The sequence below is a fragment of the Pundamilia nyererei genome, unplaced genomic scaffold (genome assembly GCF_000239375.1).
Source record: "Pundamilia nyererei isolate P.nyererei 1_Seehausen unplaced genomic scaffold, PunNye1.0 scaffold00063, whole genome shotgun sequence".
NCBI classification, from domain to species: domain Eukaryota; kingdom Metazoa; phylum Chordata; class Actinopteri; order Cichliformes; family Cichlidae; genus Pundamilia; species Pundamilia nyererei.
In genome coordinates, this window is record NW_005187464.1 from 84741 (window position 1) to 108557 (window position 23817).

Sequence of the window (23817 nt, forward strand, 5' to 3'; positions counted from 1 at the left end):
TACCCAGCAACATACAGGTCAAAGGTTAAGTTACTGTCAACAAAACATTTGTAATAGTGTTCAAAACATGCCATGACATGTTTTGCTTACCAGTAGTTTTCAGGAATTTAGGCAGCGCAGTTACAAAATAAATGTCAACACTTATCTCAGCACAATAATCGCGGTGTTTATTTTGTATGTCATGGCCACAAATGCATCACATGACAGGAACATTTCGCAGTGACTTAAACCAATCAGTCAATGTTAATTCTGTCTATTTATAAACTTATTGGTGCAGTCCAATAAGTTTATAAAAGTGCCAACATGCTGTGCTGCAGCTGGTTTCTTAACAAAACACCAAACTCTGAGCACTGCAACATCTAAAACATCTGGCTTAATTGACTCCTGAACCTGCTGGTATAGAGCCAAGGGAGCAGTGACTTTGAGGTGCGTGGTAACAACATAAACAGGGCTGAACAGATAGTGATGCCAGTGATGTGACATTCAAAATGGAACTTGGAAGGACAGACTGTAGTGGTAGGTCAGTAGCTTGTCAAACACATGAATGCTTTATTGGCAATCTCTTCTTCCCAAGAAATGCAAATAAAAACATCAAGGACTTTCTTGATAAGTTGTTGAAACAAGGGTTAATTGAAGAAGTCTAACAGCATAAGAAAAAATATGTATATTTCTATATATATTTTGAGTCACTGCATGTGGGATTCAGGTGATGTTGGACATGGTGGCAGCTTCATATTAATTCCTGTTTTTCACACTTTTTTTTTTTTAAAGCTAAAATTTAAAAAAATGCAGAGAGTAGATGTGGTTTCTCTTTCACTGTTTCCAGGGAACTTCTCTACCCACTAAGCTCAGCTTTCAATACCATAGAAATGCGGAATGGGTCATGAATTGTTTGGTGTGCCTCCATTTTAGTACTTCTTCAGTATCTTTATCAACATCATACAGAGTATTTTGAATTCTTCTTTGTTGGCCTTGTTTATTTGGACGTTTTTGCCATGGTGACATGGAAAGGGAGCATATAATCGATTTTTATAACCTGCTCTTGTGTGCATTGTTTATAACGGTCTGTGATACATGCACACAGTCTGAATATTATTGAGTTGTGGCAACAATGGATCAGGGTTACAGTTAATTTCCAGAGACCTGCACAGGATGCGACCTTGTTTTGTTTCCCCTCTTTCTTAAGAGTTCTGAGTGCCTGCAAGTATCCGTGGGGCATCCAGGAAAAGGAATGTCGATTGGAGGAACTTCTTCCTCTTGACATGTGCTGGTCACCCCTACTAAGTCCATTGTGTCCTTCAACTTTTCTGTATAGCTTAGGGGTTATCAGATGGCTAACATTAGGCTACTGCAGGGCTACCAGAGGAAGAAATAATTTTGATTTTTAAACAAAATAAGGAAACAAAAGTTCACAAACTTTTATTTCCATACAATTTAACTTGGATCCTTTTTTGGTATTGTTAATGTTGTCAATATTGTGATTAGCAATGAGCAAGTTAGGGGTTTTTCCCAAGGAGAAGTCAGCATTTTCATAGAATCATTATTCAACCAAATAAATGGCACCAAAAATTTGGCTTAGTAGTTTTCAGTCTTGCCAGGTGACTGACAGAAAGTACCAAAAGTAAAGACTAACCTCACTGTGATGGTTTCCTTTCAAATCCAGTGTGTTGATGTAGAAAGACAAAAGTAAGCTATTGAGCTTCCAACATGTCAGTGTGCTACTTCTATTTAAGTAAGTTTTGCTTTTCCTAATGAGGAGATAGGTTTCTGTTTCCATCAGGTTCAGGTATCATTGGCATTATTAAATTTTAATTCTACGAAAGCGACACAATAGTTTAGGAATGGTTAAGCCCGTTGTCTCATTACAGTGAGTAGATACCAGCATTAAAGTTGCACAGCTGGAATTACATTACTGCTTTACCTCACCATAGCCAGTGTCCTGTTTTTACTGTAATAATGATCCTTGTTATATCTCACTGAAAACTGATTCAACAGCCTTACTTTAACACTCTGGGATGCCATACATACTTTTAAAATGTTTTCAATGATTGTGGTGCTAATTGTGTAAGTGGAAGGACAGGATTAACTGAATCAAGAGAGGTCACCAGAGTGAAGCCCACACATGAAAAAGCTTGATTACCACTTCAATTGGCAGTAAAATCAATTGGCAGTCATACTTTTGTAGCAAGTCTCAAGCTTCCATTATTGTTGATGCTCTGTACTGTTATTGTTGAATGTTGAATTATACTGTGCCAGATGCTTGATCTTAAGAAACCAAATCTTTTCACATTTTTTTCCCTCTTCAGCAGCTGTTTTAAAACTCAAAAATTTATTGGTTGGACATACAGGTTTTCTTTTTGAAGCTGTAGGCTAGTTCTTATTTTGCTGTAGAGAGAATAAGGTGAGGTAAACTAAGGGTGGTAGCCTCAAGCATACAGTTGTGGTTATAAGTATACATGCAGATATCATAGGGATGAATGTCATGTAAATCACACAGGGTTAAAGGTTTACTTACTGGCTCAAATATGTAAGTACATCCCCATTATGTTTGGTTAAACATTCCTTAGCAAGTTGGACTTCGACTAGCTGCTTTTGGTAGCCATCAACAAGCTTCTAGGATCTTTCTGGCTGGATATTTGACCACTCTTCTTGGCAGAATTTGCTAGAATTAATTTAATTTGATCATTTTCCAGGTACAAACCATGGCTTTTAATCATAGTTCACAAAAAAAAGTTTATAAGGTCAACGTTAAGGCTTTGGTAAGACCATTCCAAAAGTTTAATATTAGCCTTTTTTTATCTGTTCCAAAACCAATTTTGATGTGTGTTTGGGATCATTGTCTTCCTGGAACAATGGAACATCCAACTGTGTCCAAAGTTCGACCGTCTAACTCTTGAGTTAAAGTGAAGTTGAAGAATTTGGAGGTAGTCCTCCTTTGTTATTCCATCCACTTTGTGCAATCTGCCAAGGGCAGCAAAACAGCCCAAGAGCGTGATGCTACCACCACCATCTTTGATAGTTGGTACAGTGTCCTCAGGTTTGAAAGCTTCACCTTTACTCCTCCAACCATAACTGTTGTCATTGCAACCAAATAATTGTGTCTCATCTGAACATAAAACTTTCTTCAGAAGGCGTTTGGCTCCTGAAGGCAAATTTTAGTAGAGTTTGAAGGTGTCGATTTTGGATCAAGGGCTTCTTTCTTGGTCGTCCACATTGATGTAATCCTGCTTCACTATGGACAGTGATGCTGGTGTTCCAGCATTTTTCAGGTCATTGGGGTTAAACTGTCCCTTTGGAAAAGTGGTGACACATTCAAGTAACTTGGAATTGTGTACATTTTTTTTTGAAAGATGTATTTGTTTAGCAATGGCTCCTTGTGTCAACTTGTGTAAATGTTAGGTCATCACTGAGTTCCTTGGAATTCCCCATTGTTCTGAGTATTGGTCAGTCCAATGAGTGCTATCAAACAAATCATTTTTATGCTGCCAAAGAAAAACCACCAGTTGTAGTCATGATCACTAAAAGAATTTAATAGGCCTTGGTCTTGCCAATTTAAAAGATATTGTAGAACCTTGTGCACCCAGTTCTTGTTTTTTAAAGTCATTATAGATGTATGCTGTACAGTCATTCAGCCCTGGAAAAAGAACAGTTCATGAAAGTCATGAAAACCCACATAATTGCCATGACATCTATGCCCATGATGGCTGTATGAGAACTTCGCAACACACCTGTAGTTTATCCATTTTGCGTGATAGAAAGAGAAGCCTCAACATGCTTTTGTTTTCTCAGTAAAAATAGATTTTTCACAGTCCATGGGCCTCACTAGGTAGGAGATTTTTGGCATCACTGAGGTATTATAGTCATCCCATTTTTGGAAAAGAATTTGAAATCAAATCTGTATTTCTTCTTTGCCAAATACCCACCATTTGAGGCAATAAATCATTCCCGACAAATCCCCTTCCAGCACATTGGCTGACAAATATCTTTATAGATTATCTCTGTCAATCACAACCAACACTAGAAATAAAGCTGCTGTCATAATATCACACTGACATTGTTTACTGGGCTGCTGCCTGGGATTTATTTCATTTTTATTTTTTCGTAGATAGATGAGTTACTAGCTGTCACACAGCATGTTTTTTTTAAGCATTTTAAAAAATATTTCTATATTAATTACTTGATACAAGAGGTATGCTGTTTTCTTTTGTAGCTCCAGTGTTATTTGTTTAATATCAAATCAGATGATTTTGACCTCCAGAGCTCACTTTCTTTCCCATATTTCTGTTTCCCACCCACAGCCCAGTGTTTTGATAGTCAGCTATATCGAGTCTGCAAAGGCAGCGGCTCAGTTTGGCTTCTACCAGAAAGCAGAATGGAAACCAGACGACTCAATGATAGCTGTGGCGGTAAGTACACCATTTGGCAATGTCATATCATATTTGCAGTTTGACTGATCAGCTTACGTTCTCCCCCAAGCTCTGTTACTGCAAAACACTAAAGTTGATACCAACTACAGAAATGTAGTTTTGACTGAGTTTCCCTGGGACAAATTGTGTCGCATATTAGAGTAAACATCAACACATATTTTTGAGATATTTTTTTTCTTTTCAAGTGCTATCAAACAATCATATATCACAATTATGTCCTGGTTAAGCAGCCTTTTCTGGCATACACAAACATATGTCTTTGAGGGCTGACTGCTCACATAAGCACGATTGGTTCGCATGCAGTTAAGGCAAAGAGTCTGTGCTGCCTTCTTCAGAATCAGAATCAGAATCAGAAAGGGTTTATTGCCAGATGTTGAGCAGGTTTACAACATTAGGAAATTGCTGCGGTGCTTCAGTGCAACATACTGTCATAAAAATATAAAAATAAGAATAAGAATAAGAATTAAAGTGCTAAGTGGATAGATATATACATGATATATACATGAGTGCAGGTTGTGATCAGTGCCAAACATGGAATGATGCAGTGAACACAGCGTAGGGTCTTACAAGAACTCTGCCTGTTTCTTCTTCTTCCTTTTTTTTTTTTTTTTTTTTTTTTTTTAATAGGCCATTTGATTTTAGGTGTGAGGAAATTAAACCCAACCTTAAGAAACAAGTTAAAAGTCAGAATTGGTTGCAAGATCAAAACTTCTTCAGTGTGCAGAAAAAAACCCCAGTTAAAAAAAGGTCAAAAGCAAATTCATGTTGTGTAAGACAGCGGTCCCCAACCCTCTGGGCCACAGCCCGTGAGTCATTTGCTACCGGGCCGTGAGAGTTGAGCCTTGGGTGTGGAATTTAAGGTTTTCAGGAATTTAAGGTTTTTATCGTTTTTTGTTTTTTTTTGTCATTTTTGTTGTTAACTCTGTTTCCCTGGGCCTTTTCCCGTGTGTTATGAATAAACCTTATTTTTTTTCTTTTTTTCGGTACCAGTCTTGGTTTTATTTTGTTGTATTTGTCCATGACACCTTAAAGGCCGGTCCGTGAAAACATTGTCAGACAAAACTAGTGCATGGCGCAAAAAAGGTTGGGGACCGCTGGTGTTAGATATAACATGTTGCACCCAGGAGTGGGTGATACAGCTTCAGAAGTATATCACAATATTTAAAGGAAATGTGCAATACATTTTTTTGACTACATAGAAAAAATTTTTGTGAACAGTGTTTTTTTTGTTTGTTTTTTTTTTGTTTGTTTTTGTTTTGGATGCCCACAAGTAGCAGCATTTATGAGTGTAAATAAATGGGTGTTTTCCATCCTCCTTTTGCACTGAGCCACTTCCTACTTTGAAGAGCGAGTCGATTGAAAAAGGTGCCACCAGCAGCAGCAGGAGCGTTATGGTGCTCTAGTTGTGACACAACGTAAGTCAAAAGTTGACACAAACGTAGCCTCGTTATCTTTCCTTGAAATTTAAGGAAAAGTATAACATGACTGCGTATCATCTTAGTTTAAAAATAACTAATGCTGAAATGTATCTTCCTTCCTCTATTGGTATGTCTTCGATCGAGTTTTATAACTAGCTCCTTAAAGCCCTGCTTTTCCACTACGTAACCAAATCAATAATTTCCATCCACTGTTTGCTCTTCGTGTCATGGTGGGGGGATCATTTGTTTACTTTTTGGTTGCACGTCACCAGCTGCTAGCATCTCGTCATTTACAGCCTGATTGTGCTCAACTGTATGTTTTTTGCCTCAAGTGATGAAACACGTTAGTTGTTTCCATCTTTAGTGGGAGCAGTGCTTTGTTGGAGGTTATTGAAGTAGCTCCCTTTTTAGGTTACTAAAGTGTCATCAGAGGCTGACACACAGCTCTTGCTGTCAGACTTGCCTGGTTGGACACACTAGGGAACATACAGTACATGCGCGGTTGAAGTAAAAGTTTATGCTGGGATCGGTGTTTTACACGACTGTCTGAAATCGCTAATAACATCTTTATGTGTATTATGGTTAGTTTGTGCAACATTAATCACTTTTCTTACCAGTGAATCTCAATATTTGATAGACACAGATGATGACTGTTGGGATTTGTTACATATGGAGATTTACTTAGTGGTTCTAAGATGCTTGTGGATGTAGCACTTTTACAATAATATTAGTATGACTAATACAGTGTAATAATGTGTTTGATCAGTTGAAGTCTTTGTTGTGGAGTCTGACAGCAGTGGGGAGGAAAGACCTGCGAAATCTCTCCGTCTCCGTCCCACACCGTGGGTGCCGCAGCCTGCCACTGAAGGAGCTGCTCAGTGCTGTCAGAGTCTCCTGCATGGGGTGGGAGATGTTGTCCAACAGGGATGAAAGCTTAGCCACCATTCTCCTGTCACTCACAACCTTCACTGGGTCCAGAGGGCATCCTAGAACAGAGATGGCCCTGCGGATCAGCCTGTTCAGTCTCTTCCTATCCCCAGTAGAGATGTTGCCACCCCAGCAGACCACACCATAAAAGATGGCTGAGGCCACCACAGAGTCATAGAAGGTCTTCAGGAGTGGGCCCTCCACTCCAAAAGACCTCCGAAGCAGGTACAGCCTGCTCTGCCCTTTCCTGTAGAGGGCGTCTGAATTATGAGTCCAGTCCAGTTTGTTGTTCAGATGAACACCAAGGTACCTGTAGCTGTCCACAGCCTCAATGTCCATACCTTGGATGTTCAGTGGTTGCAGTGGAGTATGTTTGTGCCTGCGGAAGTCTACCACCAGCTCCTTGGTTTTACTGGTGTTGATCTGTAGGTAGTTCAGCTGGCACCAGTCCACAAAGTCTTGAGTCAGTCCTCTGTACTCCTTGTCGTCCCCATCAGTGATGAGGCCGACTATTGCAGAGTCATCAGAGAACTTCTGCAGAAAACACTGGGTGGAGTTGTGGGAGAAGTCTGCAGTGCAGATGGTGAAGAGGAACAGAGCCAGATCCGTTCCCTGTGGGGCCCCCCGTACTGCAGACGACTCTGTCCGACACACAGCCCTGAGTTCTCACATACTGTGGTCAGTCGGTGAGGTAGTCCAAAATTCAGGTAGTGAGGTGATGGTCCACTCCAGAGTTCTCCAACTTGTCCTTCAGGACCGTGGGAAGAATAGTGTTGAAGGCACTGGAGAAATCAAAGAACATGATTCTCACAGTGCTCCCAGCGGTCTCCAGGTGAGCGAGGGAACGATGTAGGAGGTGAATGACGGCAATAGCACTGAAACACAGTTGCTGAGCAGTCCACGTCATCAGACATCACTTTCAGTCACACATACTGCAGCGTTAACTATGGTGTGATATTACTGTGAAGTTTGCATGTTTAAGGTCTATAATATAACAGTAAATATAACATTAAGTCAAGAAAAATAACACTTTGTGGATAAAAATAAGGCAGAATCGCACAAGCGACATAAACCATATGGCCTCGCTATTCAATAATAGATATTTTAAAGATCATTTTGGGTACCTGTTGTGAGTATTTGTACATCAGTGTTCACAATTCTGGTGTTTTTGATTGAAAAACATGAACTCTTGACATACTGTCATGCCCACGTGTTTCAAAAAAGCAAGTTTGAAGCTAAACACGCTTTGACTTGTGTCAGGTCTACAACTTTCAAAAGGCCACAAGCAGCTCCGGGTTTAATGCTGCACGAACGGAATAGCCTGCAGCATTCAAAAAGTCTACTGCAGCTGTTTAAGTAAATAACGGCGAAACATCAACAATGACGCAAAGAATTGTAAAAGTGCCGACAGTTAGAGATAATTTAGACAAGATTAACTTGAGAGGGGCTCAGCGTGCTGAAAAGCACAGGGAATGTCGAAGGGGGACTAGTTGTGGAAGAACAGAAAGGATTTTACAGTGACGCAACAATGTCTGTGCTGTGGTTACACTTTGCTCCTAATCTACAGTGTCATACTTTATCCTTTGCTGAACACTGATTAAGTATGCAGTTGGCTTGAAGTGAAGCAAATTGTTCTCTGCCAAAGTGGAACTGTAATGCCCTGCCAAACCAGCCTGGCCTCATTGTAAAAAAATAAAAATAAAAATTAAATGGTCACAAAAAATATCGATTTATTTGACTCTTTTTATGGACATCAGGGACAACTTTATAACTAACGTACAGTGGGGCAAAAAAGTATTTAGTCAGCCACCGATTGTGCAAGTTCCCCCACCTAAAATGATGACAGAGGTCAGTAATTTGCACCAGAGGTACACTTCAACTGTGAGAGACAGAATGTGAAAAAAAAATCCATGAATCCACATGGTAGGATTTGTAAAGAATTTATTCGTAAATCAGGGTTGAAAATAAGTATTTGGTCAATAACAAAAATACAACTCAATACTTTGTAACATAACCTTTGTTGGCAATAACAGAGGTCAAACGTTTACTATAGGTCTTTACCAGGTTTGCACACACAGTAGCTGGTATTTTGGCCCATTCCTCCATGCAGATCTTCTCGAGAGCAGTGATGTTTTGGGGCTGTCGCCGAGCAACACGGACTTTCAACTCCCGCCACAGATTTTCTATGAGGTTGAGGTCTGGAGACTGGCTAGGCCACTCCAGGACTTTCAAATGCTTCTTACGGAGCCACTCCTTTGTTGCGGTGTGTTTTGGATCATTGTCATGTTGGAAGACCCAGCCTCGTTTCATCTTCAAAGTTCTCACTGATGGAAGGAGGTTTTGGCTCAAAATCTCACGATACATGGCCCCATTCATTCTGTCCTTAACACGGATCAGTCGTCCTGTCCCCTTGGCAGAAAAACAGCCCCATAGCATGATGTTTCCACCCCCATGCTTCACAGTAGGTATGGTGTTCTTGGGATGCAACTCAGTATTCGTCTTCCTCCAAACACGACGAGTTGAGTTTATACCAAAAAGTTCTACTTTGGTTTCATCTGACCACATGACATTCTCCCAATCCTCTGCTGTATCATCCATGTGCTCTGTGGCAAACTTCAGAGGGCCTGGACATGCACTGGCTTCAGCAGCGGAACACGTCTGGCACTGCGGGATTTGATTCCCTGCCGTTGTAGTGTGTTACTGATGGTGACCTTTGTTACTTTGGTCCCAGCTCTCTGCAGGTCATTCACCAGGTCCCCCCGTGTGGTTCTGGGATCTTTGCTCACCGTTCTCATGATCATTTTGACCCCACGGGATGAGATCTTGCGTGGAGCCCCAGATCGAGGGAGATTATCAGTGGTCTTGTATGTCTTCCATTTTCTGATGATTGCTCCCACAGTTGATTTTTTCACACCAAGCTGCTTGCCTATTGTAGATTCACTCTTCCCAGTCTGGTGCAGGTCTACAATACTTTTCCTGGTGTCCTTCGAAAGCTCTTTGGTCTTGGCCATGGTGGAGTTTGGAGTCTGACTGTTTGAGGCTGTGGACAGGTGTCTTTTATACAGATGATGAGTTCAAACAGGTGCCATTCATACAGGTAACGAGTGGGGGACAGAAAAGCTTCTTACAGAAGACGTTACAGGTCTGTGAGAGCCAGAGATTTTCCTTGTTTGAGGTGACCAAATACTTATTTTCCACCCTGATTTACGAATAAATTCTTTACAAATCCTACCATGTGGATTCATGGATTTTTTTTTTCACATTCTGTCTCTCACAGTTGAAGTGTACCTCTGGTGCAAATTACTGACCTCTGTCATCATTTTAGGTGGGGGAACTTGCACAATCGGTGGCTGACTAAATACTTTTTTGCCCCACTGTATATCAAGAGGAAGTATATTTTGTGTCTGTAGCACGTTGTCTAGATTCTTCAGTGGCCATGCTTTATTATGGTAACAGAGACGATAAAGCTTTAAAGAAATGGCAACTCAAACCATATTTTTGTGTGAGTTTTTGTTGCTTAAATGTAACCATTTTAATGATAATTTGGGAATGGTGGAGTGATTCACTCCCCCATCCCACCACTCAAGCCTTCAAATTTGGATTTGTTTGGGAGTGGGGTTTCACTATTAGGACAAAAATCATTTTGGTGACCAAAAAAAAAAAAAGAAATTTTATGTTAAAGAGCACTAATAAGTAGATTAGAAGTTGTACAAAATGATATCACGTTTGTAGAGATGTTATAATTGTCCAGAGGATCTTACCATGTTACTCCCCTGTCAGATAGGACGTAGAAAACATGGTAATGTCTGCGGAGATGAAATGTTCTTCCACCATCTGTTAGCATTTAAGCACACATGCTTATTGATATTAGTTTAGACAGATATTTTCTTTTACTGTCACATCTCCACATCTTAAAAGTGTGTGTGTGCGCGTGTGTGTGTGTGTGTGTGTGCGTGTACATCTGCACGCTGTAAAGTATACATTTTCAATTGTAATCACTGGTACATGTTGCCTGTGACCCCTCTCTGTGTTGAACTAATGTCTTCTTCAGCAACGTAACAGACGGACGTTGCATCTGTTCTATCAAACATACTGATGCACATAAAGAAGGATGAGCAGTGTTAGTGGAATCGGGCTGTTTCTCTTTTTGCATGCAAGATAAGATGGAGCTTGTGGGGATAAATGTTTGATAGGAGCTCATCTCATATATTATCATCTAGTTCCATTCAAAATTTCCTACCTTGATAAATGAGCAGGAATGCCTACTGTACATACAGGAAGTCATTGGTTACAGTTGGTCATGATTGTTAGCTGAGCTACTGGGATAACTGTCTGATGGAAGTGTCAGGTTGAGTAACCTCACAAAACAAGTGTCTAAGTCAGAAGATGAGTCAAGCGGGTTCTAAAGGCCATGTGATCAGCAACACATAGCACGACTGCCAAGACAGAAAACAAAAGGATAGGCATCAAAACAACCGGCACACAGAGCATTGATTCATTAGGATCATTAGTGTCTGCTCCAAAAAAATCCACTGCTTTGTGTTTGGGTGTGCTAGTATCCATGCTTGCAGAGGCATGCAGCCAGAGGATGAGGAGTTTTAATTGTGTAATTTTTATATGTACTTTGAGTTTTTTCTTAATATATACACTAACTGGCCACTTTATTAGTTACACCTTGCTAGTTCTGGGTTGGACCCACTTTTGCCTTCAGAACTGCCTTTATTCTTCACAGCATATATTCAAGAAGGTGCTGGAAAAATTCCTATGAGATTTTGGTCCACATTGAAATGAAGGCATCACGCAGCGTCACGGGCTTGATGCAGATTTGTTAGGTGATACATGATGCAATTCTCTAATTTCACAACATGCCAAAGGTGCTCTTTTGTATTGACATGTGGAGACTGTGGAGGTCATTTGAGTGCAGGAAACTCGTTTTGATGTCAAGAAAACAATTTGAGATGTATGGAAGCCCGTTTCCGCCACTAAAAAAAAAAAAGGATCCATAACTCAAAATTTCGAGTTATTTTCTCGAAATTTCGAGTTATTTTCTCGAAATTTCGACATATTAACTCAAAATTTTGAGAAAAGCAACTCGAAATTTCGAGTTAGCGCTGCCAATCAGTAATGACGTCATTTCCATGTTACCCGGAAGCTGAAGCCCTCAGCTACAAATGCTACAGCTAAGCTACCGGTATTACATCCAGTCGTGAATGCACAGATTGCTGAGTGTTTTCAGCCTGGCTTCACAAATGATGAAATCCCTGTGTTATTAGCTGAATCACATGGTGTTACTATCAGCAAACATACTTTAATTTGTTGGGATCCGTTTTTGAGTGCGCGGTCCTGCGCCATATGCTTCCGGGTAACAAGAAAGCGACCTCATTCACGTATATTTTTGATTGGCAGAGCTAACTCGAAATTTTGAGAAATGTAACTCGAAATTTCGAGTTATATTTCTTGAAATTTCGAGATAATAACTCGAAATTTCGAGAAAATATGGATACTAGCTTTTTTTTTTTTTTAGTGGCGGAAACGGGCTTCCATAGAGATGATCTGAACATCATGACATGGTTTGTTAATCTGCTGGAAGGCACCATCATTGTGGTCACGTAGGGATGGATGTTGAAGTAGTTTGGCTATTCTCCTTCGACCTGTGGTGTTAACAAGACATTTTTCACCCAGAGAGCTGCTGCTAACTGGACATTTTCTCTTGTTCCAACCATTCTCTGTAAGCTCTAGAGATGGTTGTGCAGGAAAGTCCCAGCAGTTTCTGAAATACTCAGTCCACCAGCAACCACATTCAAAGTTTTCTTTCTTCTCCATTTTGATGCTCACGTCTGTAAAATTTCTGTAAAATCTGTCTCAAATAATGCTATGGTCACTTTGCCACTCGGCTATAAATGGCAGAATATCCCCTGTTTGTGTTTTGTGGAGTTTGGTATACCTTAGTTAGATTCCCTTGCATTTCCATGTAAAAAACTGTCAAGGGCACAATACATTGTTCAGAGGTGTGGCAGTGTGCTCGTTTGTCCCAAAACACTACCTCTTGTTCTTGAATCCATTCTGCAGAATCAGGTGTTAAAGAAGCTGCTCCAGTGTACAAATACTGCAGTGTGCAAAGCAGATACGCTTATTCAGCAGATGCTATTTTCTGATTGGCTTTTATATCTTCCGAGCTAGAAAATATGGGGAATATGCTGGTAATCCCCCCACCCAAAAGACAGTGGAACAAATATTAGTGCAATAATCTCACCTCTCTTTCTCACTCACCTTTTTTCCTTGCTGCAAGAGTGCCAAAGTATACATGAATGAATGTTATGAACGTGTCTGAGAAAGCAGTAAGTCCCAGGCTCGGTCTGTCGGCACAACAGGGAGCAGGTGCAGAAGTTAAAAATACTAGGGCCCACACACCACTCACTTCCTGGGTTTACTTACTGCTGAAAGGAGTTATGTTCATGCACTTCATTTGTTTGGCAAAGATGATGCAACCATAAGAAGTCATCGAGGCTTACAGGTCTCAAGTTTGCTTGAAGCATTCACAGGATTTGTGGTGTCTTGACAAGCTGCTTATTTACAATGCCATAAATCCTCACACCTTCATTAGCACTGCAGTGTAATTATAAAGGGAACCGATTTGGACTGCAGAACAATAAAAGCCACCATTGCCCAGGCAGTAGTCCTTAATTCAGCTACCAGCTGTTTTCCAGATGTTTGACTGCAGGCCTTGAGGCTAACTAAACCATAGCTATGACTATCTTTAGCTCAGTGTGTGTCTGTAAGTATGAGAATGACAGAGAAATAAGTAAAGCAACTGACAGAGCAGGGAGAGGGATGGACTTCTGCGTGTGGTTGGCGTCAAGAAAGGATGACGTTCTTCAGACACGGGAAATACTTCTTACCATTTAGCTTTTCTCGTGTGTGTGTTTTGGGATCTTTCCGAGGCCAACGTGTTCCCTCTCTGTTTTTAGTCTCTCACACTGCAGCACTCAGGAAAGTGTTTTCACCAAAGACTGACCAAGAATACGGTGCAATTTTCTATCACACAGATGCACAACATACATAGTTATATTACTAGCATACATTTATAAACACATTCTAAAATGAAAAAGGATTAGGGTCAAAAGGGTTTAGTTTTATTTTGGTTTTTAAAGAAGGAACTGAAAGCTAAAAGTAAAGAGTCAGCAGTTTCAGCACTGTATCATATTTTGTAAACACAGGCAGCGCTCATTCCTGTTTTATCTTTAACATTCTGTGTGTTTATATAATGCGTGTGCGATCGTGCATGTTCGTGTCTATGGGATAATGTGGCTTGTTATTAAAAAGTGCTTTAGATGCTCAGTTAATGTGGAAAAGCGCTATATAAAAGTAACCGTAAACTATGTCCTATAACTAAAATATAGCTGTAATATAGCTATATATAAATGTGATTATGTCCTATATAATAACTACATAATTATAACTATAAAACTATATCATATATGATAACATCCTATAACTATATATTGTTGGTGCATTTAGTTTACAACTTATATTGAGTTAATGTTACTTTTTGTCAAGTGTAGTTTGGTACACTTGTTGCAGTTAATAATTTGAGCTTTATTTTTGAAGTAATGAACTCCTCTGCACAAAGAGTCATGTGACTGGTGCTGTGATCTTGATTTCAGTTATGTGTTGTTTAGGCGTTTATACTAGTGGATGTAAGTAGTGGTTTCCGGTGTTGGGCTGTTACAGGCCCTAAGAGTGAGACTCTCATAGCGATGACTGTTTCCCAGTCGGGTCAGTGTGTAAGTGTATAGGGCACAGGAATGCAACAAAAAACAAACCAAACAATCAGAAACAGACTTGATGAGGGTGGCCTGAGGGCCTGACGTCCTCTAGTGGCTTCTGTGCTCCCTGTGCGGCACTGTGGAGCCAGCTTGCCATAAAATACCAGGATTGGCAGGTCCACCACTCACGCTCTGCGCTTTTCACAGACGAGAGCAGGTTAACCTTGAGTCTGGAGAAGCCGTGGAGAATGTTGTGCTGTCTGGAATATTGGTCAGCATGACCGGTTTAGTTGGGCTCGCATGGGACTGTGTATTGTTATGTTTTGACCCACCTGATGCTGCCAGGTTCAATGTGAGACTGTCCAGGAGCTTAATTATGCTCTAGTCCCGATCTGGGAGGAGATGCCCCAGGATGCCATCCATCGTCTCATTAGGCGCATGCCCCGATGCTGTAAAGCAAGCACTCAAGCATATAAGCCCCATACAAACGAATAGTTATGTCTATAACTTCTGTTCCCTGAAGGAGAGGAACGAGGTACAACACATAAGTATGGGATATCACACCCCCGCGTGTCCTGGCTGAAGAAACCTTTATTCACGCCTTTAAGGCAGATGACGTGTGATGACACGCACACGGCCCCTCCTGCACATATAGCATCCCTCAGTTTGATAGCCGCTCTTCACCGAGCCAAACTGCTCAGTGGGGCCACCTTGTGTTGTACCTCATTCCTCTCCTTCAGGGAACAGAAGTTATAGACATAACTATTCGTTCCCTTTCAGTCGATTCACTCGGTACAACACATAAGTATGGGACATATATACGTGCCCTGCAGAGCAGCCACCGAACCGGAATCGGACCACCACATCCTTAGTGAGTGGTAGACCCAGCGGAAAGGACAGCATGAGCCACCGAAGGGGCTGTAACGTCCAACCGATAAAACCGCACAAAAGTGTGCGGTGATGCCCAACTAGCTGCCACACAAATATCAGCTACAGACACCCCTTTAAAAAGAGCTCATGAGGTCGCCATCCCCCTGGTGGAATGAGCTCTCACCCCGTGGGGCAACGCAAGACCTCTGGTGCCGTATGCCAGTGAGATAGCTTCTATAATCCAGTGGGACAGCCTCGGTTTCGACAGAGCTCTACCTCTATTTGGATTAGCAAAGCAGACAAACAGCTGGTCACATAAACGCACATTCTGAGTGCGCTCAATGTAGGTGCGTAGCACACGCACTGGACAAAGAGAATGCATCCTCCTCTGCTCCTCAGATGCAAAAGGAGGGGAGCAAAAGCTCAGCAACTCAAACTCCATTGAGCTATAAAATGCAGGCATGATCTTGGGAAAATAGGCAGCATTTGGACGCAATACGACCTCGTGGCCATCAGGAGAGAACTGTGTGCAGGAGGGATGCACAGACAGCGCATGAAGGTCACCCACTCGCTTTGCCAAAGCCAAAGCGAGAAGTAATGCAGTCTTATATGAAAGAAATTTCATATCCACAGACTCAATGGGTTCAAACGGGGGCTACAAAGGGCCTCCAGCACCAAAGACAAGTCCCAAGCAGGGACACTGGACTTAAGCACGGGCCTCAGCTGGTGAACTCCTTTCAGAAAACGTATGGCGAGGGGATGTGCACCTAGTGTCACCCCGTCAAAGCCAATATGACAAGCAGATATAGCTGCTAAATAAACCTTAATTGTCGAAAATGAAAGGCCCTTATCCAGCAGCTCCTGCAGGAATGTCAAAACATCCACAATAGAGCACTGAAATGGGAGAGTGTGGCGGTCCTGGCACCATTGCTCGAAGGCTCGCCATTTGTAAGCGTACAAGCCTCTAGTAGATGAGGCCCTAGCGCTCTGAATTGTCGCTATCACACTAGGTGGCAAACCCTTAGCAATCAAGTTTAACCTCTCAGCAGGTAAGCATGAAGGCGCCACAGGTCTGGGCGCGGATGAAACACTTCTGCACAAGCCTGAGAGGGGAGATCCCTGTGGAGAGGAAGCTGCCAAGGACTCTCTGCTAGCAGGCTGATTATCTCTGCATACCACGACCTTGTGGGCCACCAAGGGGCCACTAGAATCAGAGAGAGGGAATGCCGACGCGCTCTCTCTAGAACTGGAGATATAATTTCCACTGGGGGAAATGCATACAGGAGCACGTCTGGCCATTGGTGCGCTAGTGCATCCAAGCCCAAGGGTGCATCATGGTCGATTATGGAGAAGAACAGGGGGCAGTGAGTATTTACCCTGGAAGCAAAAAGATCTATTTGCGCCTTGCCAAATAGGTCCCAAATCTGAGCCACTATTAAAGGGTGTAACCTCCATTCTCTCACCAGAGGACCCCCCCTGGAGAGAAGGTCCGGCCCCAGGTTTGGGTGGCCCGGGACATCGGTGGCTCTTAGAGATTAAACTGAGCGAGGCAGCGATGAAACGCAGCCACTCTGTGCTCCGACAAACGTGCGTGGCTGGAAAGCGCGGATTCAGCGAGGTGAAGAGCGTAAGAACTGAGGGATGACTGTGATGCTATATGTGCAGGCGGGGCCGTGCGCGTGTCATCACACGTCATCTGCCTTAAAGGCGTGAATAAAGGTTTCTTCAGCCAGGACACGCGAGGGCATGATATCCCATACTTGCATGTTGTACCGAGTGAATCGACTGAAAGGGAACTACTGAATTCCATTTTGAGTTTTTGCAATCAGAGTTTGCGTTTTTTTTGTTTTTTTTAAAATTATTATTATTATTATTTTTTTCCTAATTTATGTCACTTTGATTTTTAGAGTTGCTTTAAACTCAGCCCTCTATAAGATGATCATTTTTATTACCATCAAACGATGGCGCATCCTCTTATTTCTGACATCTTTACCAGTCCATATCAGTGTAAATATCCCAGCACAGGGTTTTTCCTCCTGAGGTCTGATGTGTTTTCAAAGTTTCTTTAATTTTTTTAGCAGTGTGAATTAAGATTATGTGATTTTAGCTTCTTTAGACATCCATAATAAGTTGATGTAACTCACTACTGTTTTTTTGAAAATATTTTTATTGAAAAAAGAAAACAACAGTACTTGCGGTTACCGAAATACAATCAACCTTTCTTCATTTTCCTAAGTAAATAAACTTATCTAAAACAACGCATTCTAAAACACAACCATCAAACATGTGAGAGGAATATAACAGTAACAGAAGTACATTTAAACAGGCAATTTCTCTAGACTAGCAAAATAAGAGATAAAGGGTTGCCACTTGTGAAAAAATTTGGCTGTGCAACCTCTCAACGTATATTTAATTTTTCAAGTTTAAAAAAAACAAAACATGACATCTTTAAGCCACCGGGAAATAGTAGGATACTGAACAGACTTCCAATGCAACAATATTAGACGTCTCGCTAATAGGGATGTGAAAGCTATAATATCCTTTTGTGTGGAATCAAGTGTAAGTGAGTGAACAGGAATCCCAAATACAGCAATCAGAGGACAAGGATGAAGAGCTACCCCAAGAACAGTTGACATAATAGCAAAATACCCTGTCCAGAAACCTTGTAGCTCAGGACACAGAAAAAACATGTGGCTAAGGTGACAAGGAGAGCCGTGGCATTTATCACATTTATTTTCCACTTCTGGATACAATTCAGAAAGTCTAGACTTAGAGAAATGCACCCTGTGTATGACCTTAGTAACTCACTACTGTTAAACATATCTTAATTTTCTGAGACAATAAATCTTCATATTTCTTTAAGTAAAAACCAGATTATAAAATTTAGTATCATACCAGTACCAGAGAGCTCTCTTTGCTGTAACAACCCAGTCTCACGACAGTTTATGAAATTGCCACAACATTTAATCTAGTGATTCATGTTCCGCATAACAAATTTCCAGTCTTATATTTGTGTCCTTGAACATGACTTTTCATCTGTCTCTTTTTATATGTACAAATTCATGTCCATAGACATGAAATGCTTTCCACTTTTAAAAGGCTTTTGGAGGGTGGAGGTGGAGCAAATCATTTTGCCATCACTCACGAAGACCCAGATTTGAGTGATGCACGTCACAGACGTTCGTTCGTATCACTCTAAAACACGCCAGTATTTAGCTTAGAAAAAAAAGATCAGGTTCCACTTCTTTTAAAGCTTTATTTTCTGGGTTGCCATGGTGACACCTACCCGCTTTCTCTGGACAAAATACCTGCTCCTGACATGAAATCTACTTCCTATTGAAATGCATTCCTTTCAAGCTGTCAGTGTTCACTGACACAAAAAACTCTCAAAACAAAACGTGACAGAAAGAAATGGACTGTTTCTTTTCCAGCCGCTTCATGTTTTGTTCTGAGACTGCAGGTTGTATCAGATTTTGCTTTTTGTTGTGGCCACTCCTTGATCACAAAGAAATGTTGCATTTTGATTTATTTCCAATGGTTTATTAAAAAAGAAATGTGCTTACTGTTTACGATGCTAATGATTAAATCAATATGAATTTCCACATTTAAACAGCGCCCATTTTGCCTCCGTTCACCTGGCACTTCTACTCTTCTGAGTGTTAAACTCAGAGATACACAAGATTTACCTACCGCACATATTTCCTTACCTGCCACGAAAATAATGGCGATTTAGGTCTGTTATCGTCACCAGTCTTGTAGTTGTTCATCAAGAGCAGCACACTGATTGCCGTTCAGATATCTAGACTTGCCATGGTTCATTTAGGACTGTTAACATCTGTGTGTACCTTGAAACCACACTCGGTAAGACTTAACACGCAAGAGCTGTAGATCAACTTTACACATCTGTGCTCTGCTATTGCATTATTTATACTTGTTTGTAATCCAAACTGAAAGGTATCTAATATTTGCAGATCGTAATAGTTTGCATCCGCTGCGGTGTTCCCTCGAGTTTATGTTCCTGTGTACTTGTGGAGCCTGTTCAGACATGCAGAAGAGCAGCTCATCGTGCTTTCTGTGTACACTCTTTCTGCTGACTTGTTACTTTTGCAGCAACAACTTTCAAAGTCTTTCGTTCCGCTTGCAACACTGAACTGGAGCACTTAGCAGTCAGCTATTTCCCACTTTTCATTTCAGTTTTTGAGTGGGCTTCTTCCTCTCTTTATTTGACTTTTTTGTCCTTTAGTCTGTCCTTTCTGATCTTCCTCTTTTTCTTGTCTTTTTTAAATACAATGCTAAGTCACAGGTTGTGCTATCAAGCTGAAGAAGAGGCCGATTTAAGTGACAAAAGTGAAAGCAACACACCAGTGCACTGAAGTCATTTGATAATAAATGATAGATTTCTCTCATGTGATTCACTTTTTCATAAGACTCTACTGATCACAACATGAGCACAATAGGATACCAAACCTGTTACTCTGAGGTTTCTTTAGATGCATCCTGTTTTACAGGCCTGTTTAAAAACATTTCAGGGCCTCACTGTTGTCCATAAATGCTGCAGCTTGAGTTTGTGACTGCTATTAGTGAGACGGCATAGATGGAAAAAACAAAAGTGACTAGCAACTTCCCCTGCCCTGGGTCACTGACTGCCTTTGAATTGCAGTGCCTGCTTGTTTATTGGGTTTCAGCTGAGAATGACTGGCATCCTGCCTCTTCCTGTACTGTTATATGTGCATGTGTGAACCCACCAAGAGTCCTAGAAACACGGGATGCATCCCAATTGAGGCCTTCGTCTGCAATTGCTTTCATCACGAGCGCTCACTTATCAGATAGGACAGGTTGAAATAAAGCTAATCAAAGGCCCATGAATGGATGTCTGAGCGCTTTTATGTGTTAGTGTGATCAAAACTACAGGTTAAAGGGAGGAGATGATAAGAGTGGGGGACACTACTGAAGTTCATCATGAGTTGCCAAGTTTTTCTGCTTCTGCAGCTTCCCTCCCATCTTTGATATTTCAGCGAGATTCCCTGCAGTTCACATGCTAGTGTCCCTCGCATTTCCATTTTTATAAATTTCCTCGGGGGGAGAAAGCCTTGTTTGTTTACTCCATGTTATAACTGGCTGTGTGCCATATTTCTCATTGCCCTCCACACTGTCCGTTTCTATTCCTGCTTAATTTGCGCCTTCCCCAATGCTGCAGAAGGTTTTTGTAACTGAGCCACATAACTATATTTAAATTTATGGCTCTCGATGATAAAATTATAGTCTTTAACAGAAGGCTGAAAACTCAAGCGGTTTAACAAATTCCAAACATTTTCTGCTGTTACAATAGTAGATGTGAAGAATTGTGCATCCTTTGCTGGAGGGTGAACTCTGTAAATGCTTGTATTTGTATGTGGATCACACAAGCATGTGAGGCTATTATAACTAACTAGGTCATTGTAATGAGACTACTGTTCATCTAAACTATATATAGTGCTAAAATGAAAATGATGAAGAGGCTGTTTTGTCTCTGTAGCCTGAATGCACAATGATTTTCCTCAGCAGACTAACAGAGAATTCTCTAAGCCCACTCATCTCTCTTTAATTCACTTACACAGTAAATTAGACTCTTGATACACTCTTAAAGGGAAGATCATGATGATAGAGGGGAAATGAAGTGCAGGTGATTCAGCAATTCATTACATTTTTGTAGAGTATTTTGTGATTCAAGTAAACATCTTTGTGTGGTGATTTCATGTGCACATGTGCAGCCTTTTTACTTTTATTAGTGGTGATTATCTCATACTGTTTAGACATGAAAATGTAATCTATGAAGGTTATGTTTAATGCAGCATCACTTCATTCCTTAATCAGTCTTCAAGGGTAAATGTGGTGCCGTGAGATACATCTGTTTTACGGGTAACTACCACAGTGGTGGTTTTGAGTACGTTGGCAGGTGTTTTGTGTGTCTGGATTCTCCGTGTGGTAGCATCCCCACTGTGCAAGATGAATCTTTACAGCTGTGTAGTTGAGATCAAAATGAAGGACTTGTTGGAAGACTTGCAGATTATCAGCTCAAGAAGTAGTGAATATAGTACTGCAGAAGTAGGAAGGTCAAGAAATTACCTGTGATGAGGCTGCTGTGATCCCATCGCCAGGGGATCTGTTTTTAACTCATCCAGGCACAGGACTGGCGAGCTTATGCCACAGTAAGTTCACAGGAATAGCTGGTAATCCTCTAGAATTAATCAAACTTGCATACCGTGATTACCTAATCAGGTCTGCACACAAACTGTGCTTGATGTCAAAGTCAGATTTGTTGTTTTATGGGTTATAAGCTATGAAACATTCTGGTTTTAACATTATCCATTAATTAATGAACCCTGTAAATGATACTTTAAATCTCTAGTTTTCACATTCAGGTCTCTGTGAGTGAGTCTTGAGAAGTGAGCGTATGAAGCAGACCTTTTTTGTTACTGTATTCTGATCTGTTTTTAGAGTTAATGCATTTTGCAGTGTTGTTGGTTTGCAGTTTTTCTTATTTTTACCCATCACTAAGATTTTCAAGATCCAAGGCTGCTGATGACTTTAACAGGCCTCAGTCTGGCTCTCTTTGTCGGTTTCTGGAAATTACCTTTTCTTCTTCCTCTTGGCTTTTCTTAAAGCTGTAGTAACAGCACTGTCACCACACTAGTAAAACCGTAAAGGGTTACTGCCATAGTCAGAGCAAAATACTGCCCTACACTGGAGCTCAGCTCAGGAGACCATAAGCAGAAGAATTTAAGTTTAGTTTGTTCATATTCGAGCACCACAGCAGTCTTTATATGCAAACCTTGGATCGTTAACGCAGACACTGGAGTCAAGATCAGGTTTCGTGTCATGTTTCATTCCACAAGCTCTCAGTTTCAGCCGTTTCCTACAGAGCTCTTTGCGTGTGTGTTGTGGAAAAAGTACAAGAAAATGCTGTACAGAGCTTTCGGTGTAAATGGGCTGCTTTGAAATGCTAACAAAATTGTGATTGTCAGTTTTTTCTTAGCCTATATAACTTTGAACTGTCTCAACAGTTGAGACGGTTCAAGCTTGTGCCATGAAGGGTCGCGGCACAGATGTGTGCAGTTGGATGTTTATTGTTCTATTGTGTCTGTGATGGTGTTACAAATATAGATATGGAAAACAACTTGGGCATTAATTAAATACCCGAAAAACCTGATCAAAATTTTTTTTTTCTAGCATGTTTGTGTAGGTAATACTTGTGGCCTTATACTTCGGTTTGGCAGATTGACTCTTCCCAAGGCGAACACCACATCAGATGGTCTAGTTGCGTCATTTTTCTTAAGATAACCACTATGATTATAAAAACATAATAACGTTAATTATAAAAGGCCTTTAAACTTATCACAATTATCCACTTCTGCAGTGATTGTCATTGCAGACCTGTTGTTCCAGACCTGCAGCTTCAGTGTTTTCCGTTCTGTGATTTTAAGCTTCCTCCCTTCCTTGCTTCCTCCTCCACCCTCCTGCTGTGATGTGGCTTTTCTTTCTCTGTTCCTTCCATTATCTAGTCTTCATAAAGTGTTCTTTATTAATTGACATGATCTGATGGCACATGAAAAGGAGCGCCCAGCTATGGAAACAGTTTCACTGTAACAACAACAACAACAACAACAGTGCTCGATTCTTACTGTAGCCAAATTATGGTGAGACATTACAAGCAGAAACTGTGTAAAGTCCATATATACTCACAGAAATGTGCAAAAAGGCTACTTAGTCAGACTTTATCTGTGCTAAATTAGAAACCTGTCGCTGACAAGGGCTTCAGACTTAGTCTGTTATAGTTTCTGTGTTGTTGTCTGAAAAGGCACTCATCTTATTGTCTCGCACCTTTTCCTCATTTTTCCTGTCAACAGTTACGTTTATGATGTTTTAATGACTTTCCCCCCCTCTCTGTTTTCAGACTGCCAAAGGCTACATCCTTTTGTTTGATGTGCTTGGTGGAGGGGATGACAAGTACCTCTATGAGCCCGTCTATCCAAAGTGAGTGCGCCACACATTCAGACTACATTTAAAGACCTATCGAACCATTGTTTGATAAATGTGTTTAAGATCCCCATTAGTATCAAAGAGGGTTATAAACAGTGCGTGCTTGAAGACGAGCCTACCTTATGATTGACATTTTGCTGCGGTTTAAGCTGCATCACTCCATTTGTGTCTTTGGGTACATAGAAAGAGTAACGGTGGGAATTTTGTGGGCTTGTCTACAGTCTGTTGACACAGAAAAGAAAAGGGAACAACAGCAGCGCTCACAACAAATCGAAGCCGGGGAAAAAATTGAGATCAAAAGACACTCATGAGAAACACAAATGACCATCTGCACAACTGTGCTAGGTGTTTTAGGCAGATCCACCCCTCACTCTTCATAACAGGTTTGCA

General features: G+C 41.0%; 1 protein-coding gene across 2 annotated transcripts in view; it reads left to right on the plus strand.

The window, feature by feature from the left end:
- Window positions 1-23817, plus strand: part of ric1 (RIC1 homolog, RAB6A GEF complex partner 1) — a 44865-nt gene that overhangs the window by 1263 nt on the left and 19785 nt on the right. For both annotated transcript variants that reach the window (XM_005735175.1, XM_005735176.1), the window contains exons 2-3: window positions 4299-4406; window positions 23342-23421. In XM_005735175.1, coding sequence (XP_005735232.1) covers window positions 4299-4406; window positions 23342-23421 — 188 coding nt within the window. The remainder of the gene's footprint in view (window positions 1-4298; window positions 4407-23341; window positions 23422-23817) is intronic.